This window comes from Megascapheus bottae, chromosome 2 (genome assembly GCF_031878675.1).
Source record: "Megascapheus bottae isolate mThoBot1 chromosome 2, mThoBot2.hap1, whole genome shotgun sequence".
Classification (NCBI taxonomy): domain Eukaryota; kingdom Metazoa; phylum Chordata; class Mammalia; order Rodentia; family Geomyidae; genus Megascapheus; species Megascapheus bottae.
In genome coordinates, this window is record NC_143510.1 from 2,544,647 (window position 1) to 2,570,241 (window position 25,595).

A 25,595-nucleotide genomic window follows, 5' to 3' on the forward strand; every position below is an offset into this window, starting at 1 on the left:
GGTAAATGCCAAGTAGTGGAATTGCTGGGTCATAGGGGAGTTCTATGTTTAGCCTTTTGAGGCATTGCCACACTGCTTTCCATAGTGGTTGAACGAGTTTGCACTCCCACCAACAGTGTAGTAGTGATCCCTCCTGGCCACATCCCCTCCAGCATCTGTTGTCATTCGTTTTCCTGATCCTGGCCATTCTAACTGGAGTGAGGTGGAATCTTGTTTTATCTTTTTTTTTTTTGCCAGTCCTGGAGCTTGAACTCAGGTCCTGAGCACTGCCCTTGGGCTTTTCCATCAAGGCTGGTGCTCTACCACTTGAGTCAAATTAGGCCAAACTCCTGGCCCCAACATTTGCGATTTTTCTTGGTAACACTCCTATTAGTGAGATGACTTACTTTGTATTCTTAACACATACTCATACCCAGTGCACTCACGTCCTTCATGCCTCTCGGACTGGTGTGCAAGGTGTTTCTTCCTCCATCTCCAACCCCAGCTTCTGACAGGAGGTGCGGCCCCTAAGCCCCACCTCCACCCCGCCCTCGGGGCTCGGGGCCCAGCCCATGCCGCACAGCCTTCTGGGAGTCGTAGGCACCGCCCTTCCTTCGCTCCCAAACTACAACTCCCAGTAGGCATTGCTTCTCCCCACGCCCTCCGAGGCGCGTGGCCTGCCGGGAGGGGGCCGAGAGTCGGCGGCCGGGCCCAATGGGTGCGGGCTCCCGAGGAGAGGGCGGAGGAGCGGAGGACGAGGCAGCTTCTGGGCTGGGTCCCCCATTCATTGCCGCAGCCAGCCGGGCGAGGGTCCCGGGTTTCGGGAGCCATGGAGGCCCTCATTCCTGTCATCAACAAGCTGCAGGACGTCTTCAACACGGTGGGTGCCGACATCATCCAGCTGCCGCAGATCGTCGTGGTGGGGACGCAGGTGAGAGTTGAGGGCCGCGTTCGCCAGGCCGGAGCCCGGGGCTGGGGTGGCGGCCGCGCCCGCTGCAGGGCCCGCCCTGGCGGTGTGAGGGGGAGCGGGCCGTGCCGGGGGTCCCGGGCCGCGGGGCCTGCGCCGCGCCGGCTCGCCCGCGGGGTGGGGGGCAGCGGGCGGAGACCCGAGGCCCGCGGGGCGGCGAGGGGCGGAGCCGGCGCGGAGGCCCGGGCCGCGGGCGGGGCGGGCAGGGCGGGCGGGGCGGAACTGGAGGCCGCGGGGCCCGAGTGCGGCTGGGTCTGCGGCCACCGCTTCCAAGGGCACCTGGGGGACGCGCCGGGTCCGTGGGTCTGGGCCAGGCTGGGCCGGTGGGGGCCGAGGCGCCCCGTCTGCCCGGTCTCCTGGCCTGGGGAGTGCGAAGCTGTGAGGCCCCGCTGTCTCCCACCCCTCACCGGGACCCTCCAGGGCTCACACCCCAAAGAGACGCCGAGCTGGGCTGGCAAAAAAGGAAAATGTCCCGCACCCCACTGCACCCGGGGCCTGAGGACACCGCGGGCTTTTCTACGCGCTCTGTTCTTTGGTCTCTCTCGGTTTGTGGGGTTGTGACCTGAATTTGGCAGCTGGTTCTCTGGCTTTTCCGCGTGAGGTCACACACGCTCTCCCTCCCTCTCCCCCTTCACCCCCTCTCTTTCCCCATCGCCCTCCCCTCCCCCTCCTTTCTCACGTCCCTCTCCCCATCCCTCCTTCCCGATCCCCTCCTTCTCCTCCCCTTGTCCCCCTCCCCTTCCCCCCCCCCACCTCACCTCTGTCTCCGTCTCTAACCCTTTCTCCTCTCGTTCCCTCCTCTCCCCCTCATCTGGTTTCCTGGCCTTTTCGTATTGCGCGTGTCTGTCTCCCTCTCTCTCTCTCTCTCTCTCTCTCTCTCTCTCTCTCTCTCTCTCTCTCTCTCTCTCTCTCTCTCTCTCTCTCTCTCTCTCTCTCTCTCTCTCTCTCTCTCTCTCTCTCTCTCTCTCTCTCTCTCTCACACACACACACACACACACACACGTGTACAATTCTTGGCATCATGTTCTTTGGCCTTTTCATGTTGGCTCACATGCTCGCGCACATGTGTACACACACACACACACACACACACACACACACACACACGCTTCCATCCTCAAAACTGATGCTTTGTACACACAATTGCGGAGTGTAGTATCTGCTAAAGATGTTGAGGAAATGTATCTAGAATGACAAAAGGTTGTTTTTGTTTTGCTTTGCTTTTGACCAGTCCTGGGCCTTGAAGTCAGGGTCTGGAGCTTCTTTTGCTCAAGGATAGCACTTTACCACTTGAGTCACAGGACCACTTCCGGCCTTTTCTGAGGAATCTGAGGTATTGAGAAATGGAACCCAGGGCTGCATGCATGCTAGGCAAGCACGCTGTCACTAAGCTACCTTTCCAGCTCGGTTTTGTTTTTTTCTTTATTGTAGAGGAACATTAGTACTTTTTAACTGACGCTCAGAGAAATGGGGCTTCCAGAGTATTTAAGTATATAGATTTAAGCACTTTGATTTCTTCATGGTGGCTTTTCTGTTGAGAAGGTGGAAGATGTGTCCATTTTTTTCCCCACAAAGCACATCATTGCTTCTTGTTATAAAATGAAACTGTATGGAAGGATTTAATGTTCAGAGTATTAGTTTATCCACATACTGCAAACTCAGAGACTACCTGTTTCCTTACCTTATGTGTGTATATATTTATTGCTTTTAAATAGTTGGAGAAATAAAAACTAATTTTGAAGCAGTTTTTCTTGCTCTGTTGCAGAATATATATCTTCTGTAAGGGGTTGGAGGCATGGCTCAGGTGGTAAAGCACCAGCCAATGAGTGAAAGTGTCAGATAAAGAGTTCAAGTCCTGGTCGACGAACGACGCAAAAAAAAAAATAGAAAAGAAAGAGTATGCTTTCTGCTCAACCCTGCCTCTGTGTGTGTGTGTGTGTGTGTGTGTGTGTGTGTGTGTTTCTTTGTGCCAGTACTGCAGCTTGCTTGGCTTTTTTGCTCAAAGTTAGCACTCAGTCACTTGAGCTGCTACACCCCATCTTCTGACCTTTTGTTACCTAGAGGTAAGTGTTTCCAGTTTGTTTCCCTGGGCTGGTTTCATACCTCCATCCTCAGATCTCAGTCTCCTGAGTAGCTAGGATTTATAATGGGAGCCATCAGTGCCTGGCCTCTAAGTGTTTATTACATGTGAGGACTGTAATGATTCTTGCTTTCCACCTCCAAACAATAAATCATAAGCAGTATTGCTATTGAGTGCATATCAAAATATCTGGCATATAAAATATTTACTGAAATATTCAGTCCAGGATGTGTAATAGCTGCTTTCTACATATTTTGAATAAAGGATTTGCTTTCTGTAAGCAGGTAATATTTTAAATCACTAGACTTCTAACCTCAAAGTTGGTCTGTTTTTGTAAACACAATTAGAAGAGCTGATGTAAATTAAATTATTTTTGGTAGTCATTTGTAAGTGTCTAGCTGGATATCATACATTTTCCACACACTGAAGAGGGACTCTGCAATGCATTTTAGGTACATAGCAGTGAAAGAATTGGCTAATGCTGTGTGCGATAGCACACACCTGTAATCCTAGCTACTCAGGGGGCTGAGATCTGAGGATCATGGTTCAAAGCCAGCCTGGACACTAAAATCCATGAGACTCATCTTCAATTAACCACTAGAAAAAGGGAAATGGGGCTGTGGCTCACGGGGTAGGATGGTAGCCTTGGGCTGAAGAGCTCAGAGACAACACCCAGGCCCAGAGTTCAAGCCCCATGACTGACCAAAAAAAAAAAAAGAATCAGCTATCACTAAGTGTAGCAGCATAAATAGTTTCAAATCAAGAAGGCCTTTTCTTACCTGAGATAGTTTATTTCAGGCAGTAAACCTGTTAATTGGCAAAGTGGCCAAAAGAGAAAAGTCTCCCCCCATGTGGAAACCATTAAGATACAACATAGTGCCTAGTATAGTAGCAAGTTACTTCTTGATGTCAGTATTGGAAATTTCAAGAGATCAGTTTTTTTTACTTACCATTTATTTTTATCCAACTCCTTACTGGATGAAATTTAGCTCTTTGTCAAATTATTCAAGTGCAGAAAAAAGAAAGAATGGCAACACTTTCCTTTTTTTCCTTGTATTTAGTATAACACAGTGTTGCCGTCTGTGCTAGTTTTACTGTCTGTTATTGTGTAATACACAGCCACATTTTACATTCTTATAAATGCAGTGATATCCAATGAGAGTCTAGACAGAGGAATACATATAAGTGGGTGTTGATACTTAGTTCTGACTAGTAAACTTCCTAGTACTTATGATCATGTCCTTGTAAAAACAATATATAGAGTGGGAATCTGGCTTAGTGGTAGAGTGCTTGCCTAACATGCATGAAGCTCTGGGTTCCATTCCTTAGTACCACATACGCAGAAAAAGCAAGAAGTGATGTTGTGGCTCAAGTGGTAGAGTGCTAGCCTTGAGCAAAAGAAGTTCAGGGACAGTGCCCAGGCCCTGAGTTCAAGCCCCTGGACTGGAAAAACAAAAAACCTGAATGTGTCCTGTGCATTCAATGATTGCAGTCCCATCTTGTTGAGAAAAAATTTGGCATTTTTTTTTTCCTGATTAATTTGAGATGTGTTAGCTTTGAGCAAAAAAGCCAAGTGAGAACATGAGATCCTGGGTTTAAGCCCCAGTATCAATACACATACACACACACAGGAATCAGTTTGAAAATAAATTTCCTGAATCCTATCTCCATTAACATTTTTTGTGTCAGTCCTGGGGCTGGAACTCAGGATGTGGGTGCTGTCCCTGAGCTTTGTACGCTTAGCTTTTTTTTTTTTTTTTTCTTTTTGTGATTAATTGGAGATAAAGAATCCAAGAGACCTTCCTGCCTGGACTGGCTTTGAACCATGATCTTTAGCTCTCAGCTTCCTGAATTATTAGCATTACCGGTGCCTTGCTGAATTACCATAGGTGACTCTGATGCAGATCACCAGAACTGAACTCTTTTGGGAAAAGTAGGAATGATTCATGGAAGTTGAGTTAAAGAGTTGATTTTGGTGGTATTCTTGCCCCAGAACATCAGTTATCAGACAGCCTTTGCCAGCTCTTCAGTGTCCTGAATCTTCACTTCTTAAATGACCCAAATAATACTTGAAGGCCTGTTTTGAGCATGTTTATAGACCTCAATTATACATAAATTTGTTATTTAGCTGAACAAATAGCCTTCCTCTTTCCCTCTGTAGAAAAAACAGAAGGTTGATACTTCAAGACCCTGGTATATGTGGCAGGTGATGAAAGAGATAAGACTTTTTTAACTTTTGTGACTAAACCAGAGAAATTTAATTCCTGTTTAGACTTGGGAGGGAGAGGTAACTCAAACGACATGCAGTACAATGCAGATGACACCATCTTGAGACTGTGGCCTGGCCTCATGGAAGTAGTGTACTTTTGTTTGCCTCCTTATTTTATAGATTTCAGCACAGAAATGGAGAAGAGAATTGAGTTTTAGTAGCCAAAATGAACCAACTTTTATGAAATTTAATATTGAAAAGAAGAGGAAATATTCATGGAGATAGTGATAGTTCAGTGGCTTCATATGTTCATAATGTGAAACTACCACCTCTGTTTATGTCCAAAATGTTTGACAACAGAAGAATAACTCTGTACCCATGAAACATTCCCTTCTTGTTTCTTCTTATCCCAGCCTCTCACAAGCACCAGTCTGCTTTCTTGGTGGACTGACTTATTCTAGATACTGCACAGAAAGGGAATTACATAATATGTGATGATTTATGTCTGTCTTCATTTCACTTCGTGTAACTTTTATTATTATGTTGTAGCATATGTCAGTTCCTTACTATGGCTATCCATTGTATGTATAAAGCACATTTTATTCATTACTCATCTCCTGATGGGCAGTTAGGCACTTTGTATCATTAACCACAATGAGTGTTCAAATATTTGTTATGTGTTCAAATATTTGTTCATTACCATTGTCCCTTTGGCATAGAATTAAGATTGCTGGGTCAAACAACAACTAAGTTTAGCTTTTTTGGGGGGGAGGGGGGCTTAGTTCTGGGGCTTGAACTCAGGGCTTGGACACTGTCTTTGAATTTTCTCAAGGCTAAAGCTCTACCACTTAAGTCACAGCACCACTTCCAGCTTTTTCTGTGTTTATGGTACCAAGGAATCAAACCCAGGGCTTCATGCATGTTAGGCAAGCATTCTACAGCTAGGCCACTCTCCCAGCCTAAGTTTAGCTTTTTGAGGAACCATGAAACTTTTCTATAAGACCTGTATCACTTTACAACTTGACCTATTTCAGTTTTTCTGTGTCCTTGTTGACATTTGTTATCTGATTGGGTTATAACTATTTTAATTGTGAACATGAAGTATTATCTCCTTGTGGTTTTGCTTATTTTTCCTTAGTGACTAATGTTGCTAGACACAGTTTCATGTGCTTGTTGGAATTGTCCTTTAATTGTTTTTTTGGGGGGTGGGGGAAGATCATGGGGCTTGACTCTGGCTGAGCCCGGTCCCTAAGCTCTTCAACTCAAGGCTGCTCCTACCCCTTGGCCTGGGCATTGTCCCTGAGCTCTTTGGCTCAAGGCTACCGCCTTACTCTTGAGCCAAGCCCCATTTCCCGTTTTCTAGAGATTAATTGGAGATAAGAGTCTCTGGTCATTTTGTGCCCAGGCTGGGCTTTGACCCTTGATCCTCAGATCTCAGCCTCCTGAGTAGCTAGGATTACAGGCATGAGCCACTGTGTTGAGTTGTAAGAATTCTTTCTCCCTTTTTTTTTTCTTTGGTGGCACTGGATTTGAATGTAGGACCTTGCAAAGCAGATATTCTATCACTTGAACTATAGTCTAAGCTGTAATGTTTTCCTAAGTTCTAGATATTAATGCTTTGATATATGGTTTGCAAATACCCCACCTTATAAATTGTTTTCTCACTTTCTTGATAAGATTCTTTTATACACAAAAGTTTTAATTTTGACAAGTCCTATTTATGTCTTCCTCTCCTCCTCCTTTATCAGTCCACTGGGGCTTTGAGTCAGGGCCACATGCTCTGGCTTAGCTTTTTCCCTCAAGGTTGGTGCTCTACCAATTGAGCCATAGCTTTGCTTCTGCCTTTTTGGACTTTCCTGGCTGGCTTGGAACCACAATCTTCATATCTCAGCCTCCTGAGTTGCTAGGGTTACAGGCATGAGCCACTGGTGTACAATTTACTTTGAACTTTTTGCTGATTAATAGGAAATAAGTATTTCTTCAGATTCGTTTGCTCAGGCTAGCTTCAAACCTCAGTTCTCAAATCTCAGCCTTCAGAGTAGCTAGGGGTATGGTGGACACTGCACAGGTATTGCCAAATTTGGGTTTATACATTTAGGGTCCCTCCCCCCAAGAAAAAAATGTATTTTCTTTGCAGTAGTGTTCCATTTTCATCTTTGACATATGCTCATCTAGTTAAACCAGCACCATTTGTTGAAGAGACCATTTTTTCTCTGGTGAATAGTATGTTGGTATCATTGTTGAAAATAAAATCAGTTATCTGGGGCCAGGAGTTTGGCCTAGTGGTACAGTGCTTGCCTAGCATGCACAAGGACTTAGGTTCGATTCCTTGTACCACTCACATAGAAAAAAAGCCACAAGTGGTGCTGTGGCTCAAGTGGTAGGACTCTAGCTTTGAAAAAGCTTGAAAAAGCCCAAGGACAGTGCTCAGGCCCTGCCTGGATTTAAGCCCCAGGACTAGCAAAAAAGAAAAGAAAAGAAAATTAGTTGACCATAGATGTATGGATTTATTTATGGATTCTTGAGTTCTTTCCCATATTTTTATCCTTATTATTTTGGTTACTGTAGCTTAATAGTCAATTTTTTTTTAAAGTTGGTCATGGGGCTTGAACTCTGGGACTGGGCACTGTCCCTGAGCTCTTCAGCTCAAGGCTACTGCCCTGTCTCTTGAGTCACAGAGCCACTTTTGGTTTTCTGGTGGTTAATTGGAGATAAAGGTCTCATGGACTTTAGGATGGTTTTGAACTAAAATCCTCAGATCTCCGCTTCCTGTGTAGCTAGGATTACAGTGTACCTGAACTTTTATGTTCAAGGCTAGCACTGTTACACTTGAGCTGCAGCTCAAGTGGTTGGATGGAGATGAGTTCCACAGACTTTCCTGCCATGGCTGGCTTTGCACCTCAGCCCTTAGAGCTCAGCCTCCTGAATAGCTAGGATTACAGGTATGAGTCATCAATGCCTGGCCAAAGCAGGGATTTTTTTTTTTAATGGATATCAAAGCCTTATTCAAATTCAAATTCAGGCTGGAAGTTTGGCCTAGTAGTAAAGTGCTTGCCTAGAATTCATGAAGACCTGGGTTCAATTCCTCAGTACCCCATATATAGAAAAAAGCTAGAAGTGGTGCTGTGGTTCAAGTGGTAGGGTTTTAGCCTTGAGAAAAAGCCCAAGGACAGTGCTCAGGCCCTGAGCTCAAGCCCAGGACTGATTAAAAAAAAAAAATCAAATTCAAAACCTTATTGGATAGCTGAATCTCTATTCTCTTTCATAATTTAAAGACCATAGCTTGTCTCACAACCAAGAAAAATTCTTCCCTAAGTACTGTTGGGTCTGCAGCATTTTAGAATGTTTGGATTCTAGGTGTTTGATATTAATTTTTTGTTATATTTGTATTATTCAGTAAGAACTACACTTTAAAAACCATAAACTGTCAAATCTGTTCTAAGGAAGAACATTTGAACTGTAAGGTGAAATGATTTTGGCTTAACTATGTAATGTAAGATTAATATTTTTGAAAATATTTTAGAAGTAGCGCAGCAAAACAAATATTAAAGGAACCGTGTAAGGCCATAATTATTCAAAATAAATTGAAAAAAATCAAGAGGTACATCCTTATCAGTTATATCAAAATTGAGGAATTTAGCTGACTACTTGTGGATCCTACCTCCTCAGAAGGCGAAGATCTATAGGACGGCAGTTTGAGGCTAGCCTAGGCAGAAAGGTCTCTTAGTCTCTTTCTCCAGAATAACCTGCAAAAAGCAGTCTGGAGACTTGGCTCAAGTGGTAGAGTGCCAGCCAAGCAAAGAAGGCCCTGAGTAAATGCTAGGACTCTTCAAATAACATAATTTAAGAAGCATGTGAGGCCGGGAGTTTGGCCTTGTGATTAAAGTGCTTGCCTAGCATGCATGAAGACCCGGGTTCGAATCCTCAGTACCACATATAGAAAAAAGCCGGAAGTGGTGCTGAGGCTCAAGTGGTAGAGCGCTAGCCTTGAGAAAGTCCAAGGACAGTGCTCAGGCCCTGAGCTCAAGCCCAGGACTGGCAAAAATAAATAAATAAATAAATAAAAATATTAAAAAAAAAAAGAAACATCTGAAAAGTAACTTAAAAGCTAAAAAAGGGATCCTCGTTGGTTAGTGTGGCATGGGTGACTGTTTGTAATTCTTCACCTTTGTGTGATGCTGATTATCGGGGGAAACAAGCCAAAAACGTAACAGAACCTTGTCAGTAGAAGGGCACACGTGGGGACAGTTCAGAGTGCTGTGAATCCAGTTACACCATGTACAGTCTGGCACACACATCTGTTGCTCCTTAACATCTTCAGACTATGCAGGCCATTTTGGGAGGATGTGAAGATGACAAAGCTGAAGGCCTTGGAATGGGCCTAAGTCCTGTTTTCAGAGCAAGCCAGCTGTGACGGCTACTTTGGAAATCTGGGATATCTGTAGAGTTGGAAAGTCGGTGTGAATACTGGATGTTTAAAGTCACCAGTGGAGAACACTTACCTAACCAATTGTTGAAGAAGGCAATTCTATTTATAATGCTGAGTTCATAAGAAGTTTTTTTTTTAAGCTAGCAGCTTGTAAACATGTTTTTTTTTGTCTGCATGTATTAACATACTGTTAAAAAGCAGAATTGATTAAAATCTGAGTAGAGAGATCAAGTGAAGCACAGGGGCCAGTGCTCACTTCAGGAGATGTCACTCTGATCTGAAAAAGGCAGCATGTTGAAGTTTTGTTGTTACTGGTTGTGGGACTTGAACTCAGGGCTGGACACTGACCCTGAGCTCTTCAGCTCAAGGCTAGTGCTCTACCACTATGAACCACAGTGCTGCTTCCAGGTTTCTGGTGGTTAGTTGGAGATAAGTCTCATATACTTCCCTGACTAGGCTGGCTTTGAACTGCAATCCTCAGACCTTAGCATCCTGAATAACTAGATTATGCACATAAGCCACTGGCACCCAGCGTACTGTTTTGTTGTTGTGTTGTTTTCAGATTTCTTTATTTTTAAATTTTTGGTACGGAGATGAAATAAAGCTTTGAACCCAGGGCCTAACAGCTGGTCAGCATGCACCGATCTCTGGGCCCTAAACTCTTGGTTCTCAGTGTGGGTGTCACTAGCTCTGGAAAACAGTCCCGGAGTGTCAGAGTGAGTTGAGTGTCAGACTTACTTTAAGAACAGGATGACCAGTTAGGTGAGTTTTAGGAGCTGAAATGTCCAAGAAGTGATTGAGTCCACTTCTGAAGTGACTAAAGCAATTCATGTAATTCCATTCCCATTTGAGCTCTGTTGGAGTCAGAGATGAAGTGATATCTTCTAGTTCCAGCCTGCAGTCTTCAGTTAACGTCTTGAGTGAAGGCACTTGACCAGGTTTCTCTGCTTTCTAGAAGTATCGAATGAACCACTGTGCTGCCAGAGTCCTCATAGGGCTTTACCCGGGCATCTTACCATTAGTAACATCTCACTTGACATTTTTCTAAGGTGGTAGGTTCTGGCATGTGAACACTGCCTGAAAGTCCCATTCAAATACACAAGTGATTTGTGTATTTCATTTCTGAAGGAACTCTGCGAGTGAAATTAGTCCATTCGTGTTGAACTTGAGGCAGATATGAGCAGCAGTGTCGGGATCCAGGTGCATCTTATTATTGACTGCTCCTTCTAGCTTCATCTCCAGCCAAGGCCTCTGGTTCAGGCCTCCTGGGGGTGGGGTTCAGAGTCATGTCCAAGCTTGTGCCACACAGCTCTTGTAGCACGTGTTTGTGTGTGCACGTGCATATTGGTGCTGGAGCTTGAACTCAGGACCCAGGCACCATTTCTGACACTTTTTTTCACTTTTTCTTTTTTGCCTATACTTGAACTCACTCACTCTCTCTCTCTCTTTCTTTCTTTCTTTCTTTCTTTCTTTCTTTCTTTCTTTCTTTCTTTCTTTCTTTCTTTATTTATTTTTGCCAGTCCTGGGCTTGAGCTCAGAGCCTGAGCACTGTCCTTGGTCTTCCTCAAGGCTAGAGCTCTACCACTTGAGCCTCAGTACCATTTCCAGCTTTTTTCTATGTATGTGGTATGGAGGAATCGAACCCCGGTCTTTATGCTTGCTAGGCAAGCACTCTACCACTAGGCTAAACTCCTGGCCCAGTCCTTGGGCTTTTTGAAGGCTAGTGCTCTACCACTTGAGCCACAGCATCACCGCTGCCTTTTTTTTTTTTTTTTTTTTTTTATGTATGTGGTACCAAGGAATTGAACCTGGGTCTTCATGCAAGCTAGGCAAGCCCTCTACCACTAAACCAAACTTCTGGCCCATCCCTTAGCTTTTTTGATCTGGGTAGTACTGTACCATTAGAGCCATAGTACAGCTTTTTGGTGGTTAATTGGAAGAATCTCTCAGATTTTTCTGCCGGGTTGGCTTTGTACCATAGTCCTCAGATCTCAGCTTCCTGAGTAGCTAGGATTACAGGCATGAGCCACCAGTACCTGGCATTCTTTTTTCTTTCCTTTCTTTCTTTCTTTCTTTCTTTCTTTCTTTCTTTCTTTCTTTCTTTCTTTTTTTCTTTCTTTCTTTCTTTCTCTTTCTCTCTCCCCCCCTCTCTCTCTTTCTCTCTTTCTTTCCTTTTCTTCCTTCTCTTTCTTTCTCTTTCTCTCTCTCCCCCCTCTCTCTCTTTCTCTCTTTCTCTCTTTCTTTCCTTTTCTTCCTTCCCTTCCCTCCTTTCTTCCTTTCCTTCCCTGTCCCTCTCCCTTCTTCTTCTCCTTCCCTTCCCTTCTTCCCTTCCCTCCCTCTGTCTCTCTCTCCCTGTCTCTCTGTCTCGTCTCTGTCTGTCTCTTTCTTTCTTTCTTTCTTTCTTTCTTTCTTTCTTTCTTTCTTTCTTTCTTTCTTTCTTTCTTTCTTTCTTTCTTTCTTTCTTTCTTTCTGCCAGTCCTGGGGCTTGAATTCAGGGCCTGGGCACTGTCCTTGGACAGTTTTGCCCTAGGCTAGAACTCTGCCATTCAAGACACAGTGCCACATCCAGCTTTTTCTGAGTATGTGGTGCTGAGAAATCGAACCCAGGGCTTTTGTGCATGCTAGGCAAACACTATCACTAGGTTATAATTCCGGCTCAGAACAGAAGCTTTTTATTGTTCTTAATTTCCTACCAAAGCTAAAGTGAAATCAAATTGAAATTTAAAATTGAGGTATTTCCTGAGTTGTTTACATTCATTTGTTTCTGGCTTAAAAAAATACTTTAGCTTTCTTCTACTATAACTAGGCACAGGAGAGTATATAGATTGTTTGTTGTTATTGTTGGTCATGGGGCTTAAACTCTGGGCCTGGGTGTGTCCCTGAGCTCTTCAGCTCAAGTGCCACTTCTGGTTTTCTAATGATTAATTGGAGATAAGAGTCTCTAGGACTTTAGTGCCCAGGTTGGCTTTGAACCTCAGTCCTCAGATCTCAGCCTCCTGAGTAGCTAGGATTACAGGCGTGAGCCACAGTCCCTGGCTATAGATTGTTCAGGAGTTGTCTGTATCCTGTATTCAGGCTCTATTGCTACCTCATGTGTCTGCCTGGGCGCGGTCTCTGAGCTTTCTTTTGCTCACGGCCAGCTGACTATCACTTGAGCCACAGCTCTATTTCTAGCTTTTTTTAGTGCTTAACTGACAGTAAGAGGCTCATGGACTTTCCTGCCTGGGATGGCTTTGAACCATGATCCTCAGATCTTAGGCTCCTGAGTAGCTACGATTACAAGTGTGAGCCACTGGTGCTTACTGTCTTTATTCTTTATTGTTTCTCTGGGTTGAGGTAGCTATTTACATTCCCTCCAGCACAATGAAGGTGATTTGGATCTGTACTCACTATTGCCACATTAAAAATGATAAGTAATATACACCGTACAAATGAGTGGCTTTCATTATGATAGTGGCTTTTCTGTGCATGCATATATTGTGCTTTCTTCACACTTTTTTGTGACTAGGGTTTGAACTCAGGGCCTTGCTCTTGGTAGGTAAGTGCTGTGTTACCAGAGCCACACTTCTAGTCCTTTTTGGAGGATAGATTTTTACTTTACTTATTTGTTGTGCCAATACTGGGGCTTGAACTCAGGGTCTTAAACTCTCACTCAGGGTTTTTGCTCATGGCTGGTGTTCTACCCTTTGAACCATGCCTCTACTCTAGCTTCTTTGTTTTGTCTTGCTAGGTAATTGGAGATGGAGTCTTGCAAAACTTTGCTGCCCAGATTGGCTTTTGAACCTCCATTTTTCAGGACTTAGCATCTTGAGTTGCTAGGATTGTAGGCATGAGCCCCCAGTGCCTGGCAGGTTATTCTTTTAGATAAAACCTCACATCTGTCTAGGTCAGCCTGGGACTTCTTCCTGGGCCTGTTACTTAGCTGAAACCACGGGTATGACTCACTACCCTTGGTTTAGTTTATTTTGTTGGTCATGGGGCTTTGAACTCTGGACCTGGGTGCTGTCTCTGAGCTCTTCAGCTCAAGACTACTGCCCTACTCCTTGAGCCACAACACCACTTCCCGTTTTCTAGTGGTTAATTAGGGATAAAAGTCTCATGGTCTTTTGTGCCTGGGCTGGCTTTGAACCTGGATCCTCAGAGCTAAGCCTCTTGAGTAGCTAGGATTACAGGCGTGAGCCACTGCACCTGGTTATTTATTGACATGGTGTTTCTTGGTAACTTTTTGCGCAGACTGGTCTTGAACTAATCCTCCTAATTGCGCATTTCTTGAGTAGCTGGAATTATAGATAGGAACCACTGTCTCTGGCCCAACTTTGTCCCTGAATAGCTTTATTGAGATATAACTTTGTACCCTGAAATTTACACATTTGAAATGTGTACTTCAGTAGTTTCCATCGTCTTTATGGAGTTGTATGACCATCACCGTAAATGAAATTTTGAATCTAATCCTCCAAACCAACATTGTATCCATTAGCAGTCCCTGTCAACTCTCTTCATGCCTAGCTGTTGGCAGATACTTCGTCTGCTTTCTGTTTTACCATCAAACAGATGTGGCCTTTTGGGACTCCAAGTTTGCTTGCTTGCTTTGCTTTGCTTTGCTTTGCTTGTTCGCTCCCTCCCTCCCTTCCTTCCCTTTTGGCTGTAGGGCTTGAACTCTGGGCCTGGACACTGTCCCTGAGTACTCTACCACTTTTGTCCATGGCACCACTTCCTGTTTTCTGGTGGTTAGTTGGAGATAAGAGTCTCATGGACTTTCCAGCCTGGGTTGGCTTCCAGCTGTGATCCTCCGAATCTCAGCTTTCTGAATAGCCAGAATTACAGGTGTGAGCCACCAGTGCCTGGTTAGCGTAATGTTTTTAAGTTCATGACTATTATAGCATGTATTAATTCCTTATTTTTTTTATAACTACATAGCATAAAATAAGTTACAGAAGACTAAACAGTTTAAATATCTCTCATGAGTTAAAGGTCCATATTAGGGTTTTAGGAAGATGTTATAGTGTTAGAAGAGTTTCCTAAATACATGTTCTTCCCATGGAAACAGAACAAACAAGAAGGAAAACCAAAACCACATACAGTGTGTACAACAGTTAATTGACTATATTTCTCTAACAACTTTCAGAATAGTTTCATTTTAGAAAAGTCTGTGAGGAGAGACTTCACAGTCTTTTCTGCCTCGGTTGGCTTTGAACAATTCTCAGATCTCAGCCTCGTGAATAGCTAGGTTATAGATGTGAGCGTATAGTGTCCTGATTCTATTTTTTTTTTATTTCTTAAAAGGGAATAATGATAGCCAAACACAAAGTATAACTCAGTTTGATTTTACAAGTCTGTTCTAATTTTTCCTTTAGAAAACCTTATTTGCTTGTTAGTATAGTTTATTAACAGAGAAATGTGTTATTCATTTGATTGTATGTTGTGTTTTCAGAGCAGTGGAAAGAGCTCCGTGCTAGAGAGCCTCGTGGGGCGGGACCTGCTTCCCAGAGGCACTGGCATTGTCACCCGGAGGCCTCTCATTCTGCAGCTGGTCCACGTTGCGCCAGAGGATAAACGAAAAACATCAGGAGAAGAAAATGGTAAATATCGCCAATGGGATAAGAATGATCTAGAAACTCATTTTTGGTCTGTTTTTAAGATGATTTGTTTAGTCATTTGGAAATTATGAATGGCTATAGCAAAATCCCAAATCTTGTGAAGAGAATTTGACACCAGTTTCTGAATATAAGGAAGTAATTTTTTTGTTGTTTTTATGAATGAACTTGATGGAAATAGTCCCTTTTGAGAATTTCAGCTTTATGAACTTGTTGGTGATATTTCATAAAGGACCCAGTGACAAAGTGAGTAGTAATCCATTATTTTGAAGAAAAGGGGTTTTGTTTTTGTTTTTAAGGCAATTTCTTACTCTGTAGTCTAGGCAGCATCCTTAGTTTGGGATTCTAGGTGTTTGCCCCCAGCCCTTGTTCCTCGAACTACTGATGCTTCTGGCTTCTACTTTGTTTGCAATTTAAGTCATATGCATTGTAGTTGAATTTTTCGTCTTAAATAGAATCGACTGTTGGCTTAGCATTGTTAACTCACTTTCCCTTTCCATATTTCACCACACCTGCTAATTTTCATTCCCCTTCATTGGAATGGGTTATTATTTAAACTTTCAATTTAAAATTATTAGTAGTTTTTATTTTGAATGTATACAACACCTTCATTTAGAAGATCTCTGCTCTGTTCAGGTTTAGATTACAGCTAAACTGAATTAGGCTATGTCTTAAATGGGTTATATGAAGAGAAACCATACATTTTTATATATAGCACAATTTTAAGAATTAAAAATTTTTTAAGAAATGTCTATTTAGCACATTTTAAATTGCTTATAAAATGTGTATACTATAAGTCATACACGAGTTTGAAATGTACAAGAGTACTGCATCTAATATTCTAATTTAGTTCAGTGTCTGGCTTGCATATTGTCTTATAAAATCGCCTTAATTATTAGTGGCTTTTGTAGCAGAATACTGTGTATGTTTCTTTCTTTTTTTGTCTGTCGTGGGGCTTGAACTTTGGGCCTGGACACTGTCCCTGAGCTCTTCAGCTCAAGGCTACCATCCTAGCCCTTGAGTCACAGCCCCATTTCCCGTTCTCTAATGGTTAATTGGAGATAAGAATCTCACATTCTTTGGTGCCCAGGCTGGCTTTGAACCTGTATCCTCAGATCTCAGCCTCTTGAGTAGCTAGGATTACAGGTGTGAGCCCTTGGTGCCTAGCCTGAATATTTTAAATTCAGGCAATGAGAACTATATGGCATTCTTTTACTTATTTTGTCTCAAGCTCTTGGCAGAGGCAGGCAGTGTTTCCTTAAGATAAAACTTTGCTTGTTAGTAAAGGAGGCACATTTTAGCTGTACATGAATTAGCTCCCTGGTATCTCTGCTTGAGTGTCCAGTGTATTTTGTTGATGTCTCTTCTTGGTGGTGGGTCAGTAAATTTGCATATCTTTATTTACACACATATACACACACACACACAAACAGCAATAAGCTTAGGGGAAATGTGTGTGTGTGTGTCTGTGTGAAAGAGTGAGAGGCATAGTTTCTTCCACTTAAATAACAACTCAGGGCCAGGAGCATGACTTAGTGGTAGAGTATTTGCCTTGCATGCACGAAGCCCTGAGTTTGATTCCTTAGTACCATATACACAGGAAAAGCTGGAAGTGGTGCAGTAGCTCAAGAGGTAGAGTGCTAGCTTTGAGAAAGGACAGTGCCCAGAAAAAAAAACAAAAAACAAAAACAAACAAAAAACTCAGTTTGCTAAAACACAGAATATGTTTCATAAATTTGAATACTAAATTTTATACTCTATTTTAGGATAATTCTGAAGCTTCTCAACCAAAGACATTTTCTTCTTTGAAAAAGTCATTCTAGCTTATTATCAGTCATTCTAACCTAGAGGAAATTAGAAACCAAGAAGCATATTAATATACAGTCTACAGTATGAGCTATTTTAATAGCCCGACAGTGAGAGGACAGGAGGAAAACTAAGCAGATGGAAAACGTCCCACAGGGGATGGAGTGGGGCTCGGTAGTAGAGTGCTTGTCTAGCACGCATGAAGCCCTGGCTTCCATTCCTCAGTACCACATACACAGAAGTGGTGCTGTGGTAGAGCGCTAGCCTTGAGCAAAAGAAGTGCAGGGACAGTGCCTAGGCCTTGAGTCTCCAGGACTGGCAAAAAATAAAAAAAAAAAAGAAAGAAAAAAAGAAAACGTCCCAAAAACAAGAACAGAAAAAACCTTTTTTGCCTACGGATTGTAAATTAAGCCCATGCGGGCTTTGCCTTGTGATATAGTAAAGACCTGTATTACCAATAATCTCTTAAGAGCAGAACATTTTAAGATCATCTAGAAGAGTATAATCAATTTTAAATACAGGCCTATCAAAACTACATGAAATATTTTAGTATTTTAATATACACATCTCTTCGGGGTAACTGAGGTATCAATATGTAGGGAAATTACTTAAAAATACGGTTTCCTCTAATTCTAGGTTTAAGTGTTGAGTAATTTAATGCTATGTGCATTGGAAATGTGATCATGTTTCTAGACATTTGTTTCTTTTAACAAGTTAACGATTTTAGGGATAAACTTACCATTCTGTGCTGTTTCTCTTTAACTACAGACCCTGCCACTTGGAAAAACTCAAGACACCTTTCTAAAGGTTCCCTTTCTCCATTTGCTTCTGGCTCTCCTTTCTCTTACCTTGCCTGCATGCGTGCTTATGTACTCTTACAGGCTGTTTGCATTTTTTTTCTTCCATTTTTATTTGCCTACCCACATCACCTATAGGTTTTAGTGGTTTTCGTCATCAGAATGCAAGCTTTTTTAGTGGTGAATGTATTTTATTTCATTTTTATTTTCTAAAACATGCTTGTGAAGCTGGGCCTTCTCTATGTAAGATGAATGTAGTCCTGCTTCTATGAGTTCTATATCTGTCTAGATTATTCCCACCCTACAGTGAGACTGAAGAAAGTTCTAGGCTTCAAGTCGGTGAGCATTTTACTTGCAAAGAGAATCCAATTTTATTTACCTTTATTCTGCAAAAGAATCAAGCCACCTTTTCCTTGATAGAGACATTTATGTAAATACCATGTGGTAGTTTTGATTTGGATTTCAGGTACCGGTGTGCATTATTCAGTACTCTTGAGGCATTAAGATCTTTAAAACACAAACAAAAAAACTTCTTTGAGTTTGCCAGGAAAAAATCTCTGTGCTTGGGAGAGGTAAAGCTAGATCACCTTTTCTAAAAACAAGTATTTCTGGTTTCTTGAGGAGAAATGAAAAGTTTTAGACCATTTAACACAGTACAGTGAAGATTTTTTTTTTTAAAGTAGGAAGGGCAGGAGAAACTCAGTGGAGAGTACCAACTCCATACTGGGGTCACCAGGGGTTTTTCTTTCCTCCATTTCATTTCTTCCTACCTCAGTTCCATGACAAAACATGACAGGAACATGACAGAAGTGCTGGTTCCGTACCACGAGAGACCTTTTAAAGCAGCAGCAGATTGTGACTTGACGGCTGGTCACCAGGAAACCACGTCTAAAACCACAACAAAACTGAAAACTTGGCAGCTTCATTCACATATTGCAAATATAAATATTTTCCTCAGATAAACTTTTGTGTGGAGGGGGAGTGGGGGGGGGGGTCATGGGGCTTGAACTTGGCCTGGGCGCTGTCTCTGAACTGTCTTCAGCTCAAGGCTACTGCCCTACTCTTGAGCCAAGCCCCACTTCCTGTTTTCTAGGGGTTAATTGGAAATAAAGATTCTCAGGTCCTTTTGTGCCTGGGCTGGCTTTGAACCTTGATCCTCAGATCTTAGCCTTCTGAGTAGCTAGGATTACAGGCATGAGCCACTGCACCTGGCTTAAACTTCCTTGATGTATATTTAAAGATAAGTTCTTGGGGCTGGGAGTTTGGACTAATGGTAGTGTACTTGCCTAGCATGCATGAAGATTCAGGTTCGATCCCTTGTTACCAAATACATAGAAAAAGATGGAAGTGGTGCTATGGCTCAAGTGGTAGAGCCCTAGCCTTGAGAAAGCTCAAGGACAGATCTCAGGCCCTGAGTTCAAGCCCCAGAACTGGCCAAAAAAAAAGTTCTTTAAACATACATCAAAAGAAGTAAAAAGTGTAAGTATAAGCAAAATAGTAAGTAAACAAAATTTTATCTATAAAATCTAGTTTCTCATGTTTCTGAAATAGAGGACACTGATTTTTTAAAAAATAGCAAATATAGTTAGTGGCAAAATAGGAACCAATGGCAACTTATTGTACAGCCTTTTTGAATTCCTAACCACAAAAAATACTTTCTGTAGTTTTCAGTAAATGATTTTTTTTCCTTTTTTTTTAGGTGTAGAAGTCGAAGAATGGGGTAAATTTCTTCACACCAAAAATAAGGTAACTAGGATATAATGAAATAGCATGTTGAAAATAATACTTTGTGAAAAAGCAGATAATTTAGTTTCTAGTCATTGGCAATGTGTTATGTTACTTTGAAGCAGCTGTTCCCTTGAGAAATAATTATTTCTCGGTAATATTTTCTTTTCTTTTTTTTTGTGAGTCATGGGGCTTGAACTCTGGGCCTGGTCACTGTCCCTGAGCTCTTCAGCTCAAAGCTACTGCCCTAGCCTTGGAGCCACAGCTCCACTTCCCATTTTCTAGTAATTAATTAGAGAAAAGAGTCTCATGGTCTTTTATGCCCAAGCTGCTTTTGAACCGAGATCCTCAGATCTCAGCCTCCTGAAGAGCTAGGATTACAGACGTGAGCCACCGCACCTGGCCTCTTAGTAACATTTCTAACCATATAGTTTATTGGGTTAATAATCTTCAGGTAGAGTCTGTTTCTGTCTAACTTGGAGAGTCTTAAGTATTGTAGGACCATACAAGGGCTCAAAAAAGGAACTATGAATCAGAATGTATCTGCTAATTTCCTGCAGCAAATGCATAGATATCGGTGACATTTATGGAACTTTGAACCACCAATTAAGAACTTTTGATCTCACTTTGAATATTTTAGGCTTTGTTTATTTCTTTTGTATATTTAGCTTTATACAGATTTTGATGAAATTCGACAAGAAATTGAAAATGAAACAGAACGAATTTCAGGAAATAATAAGGTAAGCATCTCTTTAGACCTGGGAGGCATAAACATCTATGTTACTGAGGGTTTTCTGTACATAATATAATTAATAATCTTGATCTTTGAAGTAAATGACAATTTTTTCACAAACATAAAAACTCTGTTTAAGATCTGTTAGCTTTAGATATTTTGCCGTTCACTTGTAATCTCAGCACATGGGAGACGGAGATAGGAAATCAAGTTTGTAGCCAGCCTGGTATATATCGTAATACCCTATCTGAAAAAAAAAACAAGGGCTGGAGCACTTCCTGGAGAGAAAGTGCTTAGTATGTACGAGTCCCTGAATTTGGTCCCAAGCAACATGAAGAAAACAACAACAACAAAAAAAACACTTTGTTTCTCAGATGTTTTTCTTAACCCTATCATATACATAGTACTTTACTATATAATTGTGCTGCTTAAAACTGCTATAGTGAGTTACTCTTTTTTTGGGGGGGGGGGGGGCTGGTACTGGTCTTGAGCTCAGGGCCTGGGTACTGTCCCTTGGCCTCTTTGTGCTCAAGACTATCACTCTACCTTCCTGAGTAGTTTATTGGAGGTAAGAGTCTCATGGACTATTCTGCCCAGACTGGCTTTGAACTGTGATGCTCAGATCTCAGCTTCCAGATCCAGAGTAGCCAGGATTACAGGTGTGAGCCACCGGTGGCCTGGCATGCGTTACCTTTTTTGTTTTTGCTTTTTTTTTGGACAGTCCTGGGCTTGAGCTCAGAGCCTGAGCACCGTCCTTGAACTTTTTCAAGGCTAGAGATCTACCATTTGAGCCTCAGCACCACTTCCAGCTTTTTTCTACGTATGTGGTACTGAGGAATCAAACCTGGGTCCTCGTGCATGCTAGGCAGGCACTTTAACCACTAGGTTAAACTCCCAGCCCCTTGTTTTTGTTTTTGGTTGATTGATTTCACTCTTAATTCAGGAAACATTTTGTGATTTTTAAGATTCATGTCTTTTGTGAAGCTATTTTTCTTATATAAAGAGGAACATTAGAATGGGGGGTTGATGAAGGCAGTATGTTACCAACTGATTACTTTTTCATTTGTGGTGTTACGGGCTTCAAATCCTTTTTTTTTTTTTCCCCCAGTCCTGGGGCTTGAATTCAGGACCTAGGCATTGTCCTTGGGCTTTCTCAAGGCTAACACGTAAGCCACAGCACCACTTTCTGGCTTTTTCTGTATATATGGTGCTGAAGAATCAAACCCAAGGGCTTCATGCATGCTAAGCAAGCACTCTGCCACTAAGGCTGTACTCCCAGCCCAGAAATGGCATGTTCTTAGGAGAAATGAAAGCAAAATGCAGGAGAAATGAATTGTTTTGCTTCTAATTGTACGTAGTATAGTGGTTTCTATTTCTATAGTCTGAGGTGGAACAGGATTATAATTTATTACATGGCAAGCTATCTTTTCATATGTGTCATTGAACTATAATTATTGAAAAGTTGTAGAAATCGTGGTTGAAAATCATCTTGTCTGTGTACTTCAAATCTTACGTTTTGTTGAGCTTTTTTTTAATATATTTTTATTGTAATTAATAGAAGGGTTACATGATATTTGCCAGATAAATGGTGCCTTAATTCCCACACATTGATACCCTTTCACATGCCATGGTCCCCATTTCCCTTCCCCCCTCCCTCACCCCTCTTCTTGTTTTATCCCGTTCCCTATCCAATTTCAGATAACCAAATACAATTATATCCTTTTGTTGAACTTTTAATGTGATTTTTAATATGTTTTCAAACTTACATTTAGGGAGTAAGCCCTGAACCAATTCATCTTAAGATTTTCTCACCCAATGTTGTCAATTTGACACTGGTGGATTTGCCAGGAATGACCAAGGTAAGGACTCATGTTCATGTTTTCTATTGAACTAACGTGGAACCTCCTGTGGGAACAATGCGCTGTCATGTGGTCTGCAGTGGCATTTGGGGGTGGTGGTCATGGGGCTTGGACTTTGGCCTGGTCACTGTCCCTGAACTCTTCAGCTCAAGGGTACCACCCTACCCCTTGAGCCACAGCCCCAATTCCAATTTTCTAGTGATTGGAGATAAGAGTCTCATGTTCTTTGATGCCTCGATCCTCAGATCTCAGCCTCCTGAGTAGCTAGGAGTACAGCGAGAGTGAACTTTGATAGGAGCAACCACCTTTCTTCTGGAACACTTGTCCTACTTGTTTCTACCCTTTTTTTGTGTTTTTTTGTTTTTTTAAATTACCAGTCCTGGGGCTTGAACTCGGAGCCTGGGCATTGTCCCTTAGCCACTGTTTGCTCAAGGTTAGCATTTTACCACTTCAGCCACGGTGCTACTTCCAGCTTTTTCTGTATATGTGATACTGGGGAATCGAACCCAGGGCTTCATGCATGCCAGGTGAGCATTCTATCACTAGGCCACACTCCCAGTCCTAGTTTCTACACATATATCTCTAATGTCACTGAGCACTCATTTGCAGGCTCATCTCCCCCAGGTCAAAAGCACCAGTGCTCCCTAGCTCAGATTTTGGCCTCTCCTCCTCTTCTCATGCATTTACACTGTGATGAGTTTGTGAAACCTTAGCAGTTTTCCATACAGGTTTCTGTGTGTTGAGTCCATTCCGGTCCCTCCAGCCCTGTGTGTCCATCCAGATACCCACTTGACATGCACACGAACATCTGTCCACTACGTATTTCTGACTTGGTGTGTTAAATATCAGATTCCCAACCTGCCCTTTAACTACATTTGATCCTTCTGTAGTTTTTTGTCGACTAATAAATAGTAGCTTCATTCTCTTGGCTTAGCCAAACGTTTCTAGTCACCTGTGGCTTATCCTTGTTCCCCTTAAGGAGCCCATCATCTTAGCTCTTCTTTCACTTACAGTGGATCCTCAGGAAGAAACAACAGTCCAAACTCAGCCCCTCTTATACATCCATAGCTGAACTAGCCACTGTCATCTCACCTGGATTTGAGCAATAATAATAATGTAGTTTAAAAATATATTCTTTCAGCCTTTTTTAAGTAATCACAAGTGATTGTGATTCTATTAAAGTAAAAATGAGGTTGCATCATTTCTTGGCTGGAAGTCTAATGGCATTCCACTCTCCCTGATCACAAGCCTGAGTTCTTATAAAGACACAAAGTATCTACTTGGTATGTGTTTGTGTTTTCCTGCTTGCTGCTTATCCAAGTCTGGAATGCTCCTTCCCCAAATACCTATTGCCTTTCATTTCTGTTTTTCAAGGTCGTTGTTGTTATTTAAAAATATAGTGTAATTAAGAAATAGTATCTCAAAAGCAGAATCCTCTAAAATCACTGCCTAACTTCCTCTTCTGTCATAACTCTTTCATCAGCTGGATAGTATATGTGATTTTTTGTGTATTATCTTTTTTTTTTTTTCAAGGTTAGAACTCTACCACTTGAGCCACAGCACCACTTCTGGCTTTTTTTTTTTCTTTCTTTCTTTCTTTTTTTGCCAGTTCTGGGCCTTGAACTCAGGGCCTGAGCACTGTCCTTGAGCTTTCTCAAGGCCAGAGCTCTACCACTTGAGCCACAGCACCACTTCTAGCTTTTTCTATGTATATGATATCGAGGAATCGAACCCAGGTCTTCGTGCATGCTAGGCAAGCACTCTACCACGAGGCCAAACTCCTGACCCTTATTCTGGCTTTTTTCTATGTATGTGGTACCGAGGAATCGAACCCAGGTCTTCATGCACGCGAGGCAAGCACTCTACCACTAGGCCAAACTCCTGGTCCCTGTATTATCTATCTCTTTATCACTAAAACATAATCTCTAAAAAGTCAAAACCTTTGATATTGTCTGAATTTCCTATTGTAGCATAATTTAGCATATATGAAAGAGTGCCTGAAATATAGTAGGCTGCCAGTTAACAATCGCTGAATGAATGAATGAATGAATGAGTGAGTGAGTGAGTGAATGTATGAGTGAGTGAGTGAGTGAAGAAGAGTGAGCTAGTTAGTGCTGCCGAGTCAGCAGAGGATTGTACTCAGTAAATATTTATGCAGAAGTAAACTTTTAACATTTGCAGGAATCACTTTTGAGACTTCCTATATTATCAAATATATAAATATACCCCTCCTGTATTGTGAATTTGCTTATTTATTTATTTGCCAGTCCTGGGGCTTAAACTCAGGGCCTGAGCACTGTCCTTGGGCTTTCTCAAGGCTAGGGGCTCTGCCACTTCTGGCTTTTCCATGTATGTGGTTTGGAGGAATCCAATCCAGGATTTCATGCATGCTAGGGAAGCACTCTACCACTAAGCCATGCTCCTGGCCCCATGAATTTATTTTAATTGTTTTAAAATTCTGGGCACTGATGGCTTATGCCTGTAACCCTAGCCCCTCAGGAGGCAGCAATCTGAGGATTGCGATTCTAAGGCGGCCTGGGCAGGAAAGTCTATGAGACTCATCTCCAATAAACTACTGAAAAGAAAAAAAAGTCAGAAGTGGCACTGTGACTCAAGTGGTAGAGCTCTAGTTTTGAGCAAATCAGGAGTCCAAGCTCCAGGACTGGCAGGAAAGAAAAAAAAAAAGAGATGAAATTCCTATTTTCTTTGGAGTAGCTGGAGAACAATTCTGAGTTGTTATTCATCATTAGTTCCTTGCCAATCTCTTTGGTTTAGGTGCCTGTAGGTGATCAACCTAAGGATATTGAGCTTCAGATCAGGGAGCTTATTCTTCGATTCATCAGCAATCCCAATTCCATTATCCTTGCTGTCACTGCTGCTAACACAGACATGGCAACGTCAGAGGCGCTGAAAATTTCAAGAGAGGTAGATCCGGATGGTAAGGATACATGTCGATATGTAATGAGATGCTTGAAGCAGAGTGGAAAATATACTATATCTCAAGAAGCTTTGTCTGAGCACTGGTGCCTCATACTTATAATCCTGAGATCTGAGGCTCAAGGTTAGAAGCAAGCTGAGGCAGAAAGTCAACACCCAAAAGCTGAAAGGAGGTGTGACACAAATGGTAGAGCACTCACAATGAGAAGAAAAGCCGAGGGTCAGTGCCTAGGCCCTTTGTTCAAGCTCCAGTACTGGCATTAACAAGAAGCAAACTTATTTTTATAAAAGGAATAGCTTTTAGTTAATACAAATTTTAGTTTAATATTTTTCCATTTTGCATATAATTTCAAGTAGAAATTCGATGGCAAAATTGGGCAAAAATACTTTAGATGTTTGTATTTGCAATTGCTACCTAAGGATGCTAACGTAATAAAACTGTGTTGTGTAAATAAAATGACTGAGATATATGAATGGCAA

At 42.1% G+C, this 25,595-nt stretch overlaps 1 protein-coding gene across 8 annotated transcripts in view; it reads left to right on the forward strand.

Annotated features, from left to right (window-relative positions):
* The first annotated feature begins 663 nt into the window (after positions 1 to 663).
* The window catches only part of Dnm1l (dynamin 1L), a 46,513-nt gene continuing 21,581 nt past the window's right edge, over positions 664 to 25,595 (forward strand). For 3 of the 8 annotated variants that reach the window (XM_090319568.1, XM_090319586.1, XM_090319594.1), the window contains exons 1-7: positions 665 to 910; positions 15,096 to 15,260; positions 17,832 to 17,871; positions 19,561 to 19,607; positions 20,255 to 20,326; positions 22,092 to 22,178; positions 24,954 to 25,116. In XM_090319568.1, the coding sequence (XP_090175694.1) occupies positions 809 to 910; positions 15,096 to 15,260; positions 17,832 to 17,871; positions 19,561 to 19,607; positions 20,255 to 20,326; positions 22,092 to 22,178; positions 24,954 to 25,116 (676 nt within the window). In that variant the 5' untranslated portion in view covers positions 665 to 808. Of the gene's footprint in view, positions 911 to 15,095; positions 15,261 to 17,831; positions 17,872 to 19,560; positions 19,608 to 20,254; positions 20,327 to 22,091; positions 22,179 to 24,953; positions 25,117 to 25,595 lie in introns of all 8 variants that reach the window. The other 5 variants (XM_090319538.1, XM_090319547.1, XM_090319556.1 and 2 more) reach the window with 3 other exon arrangements.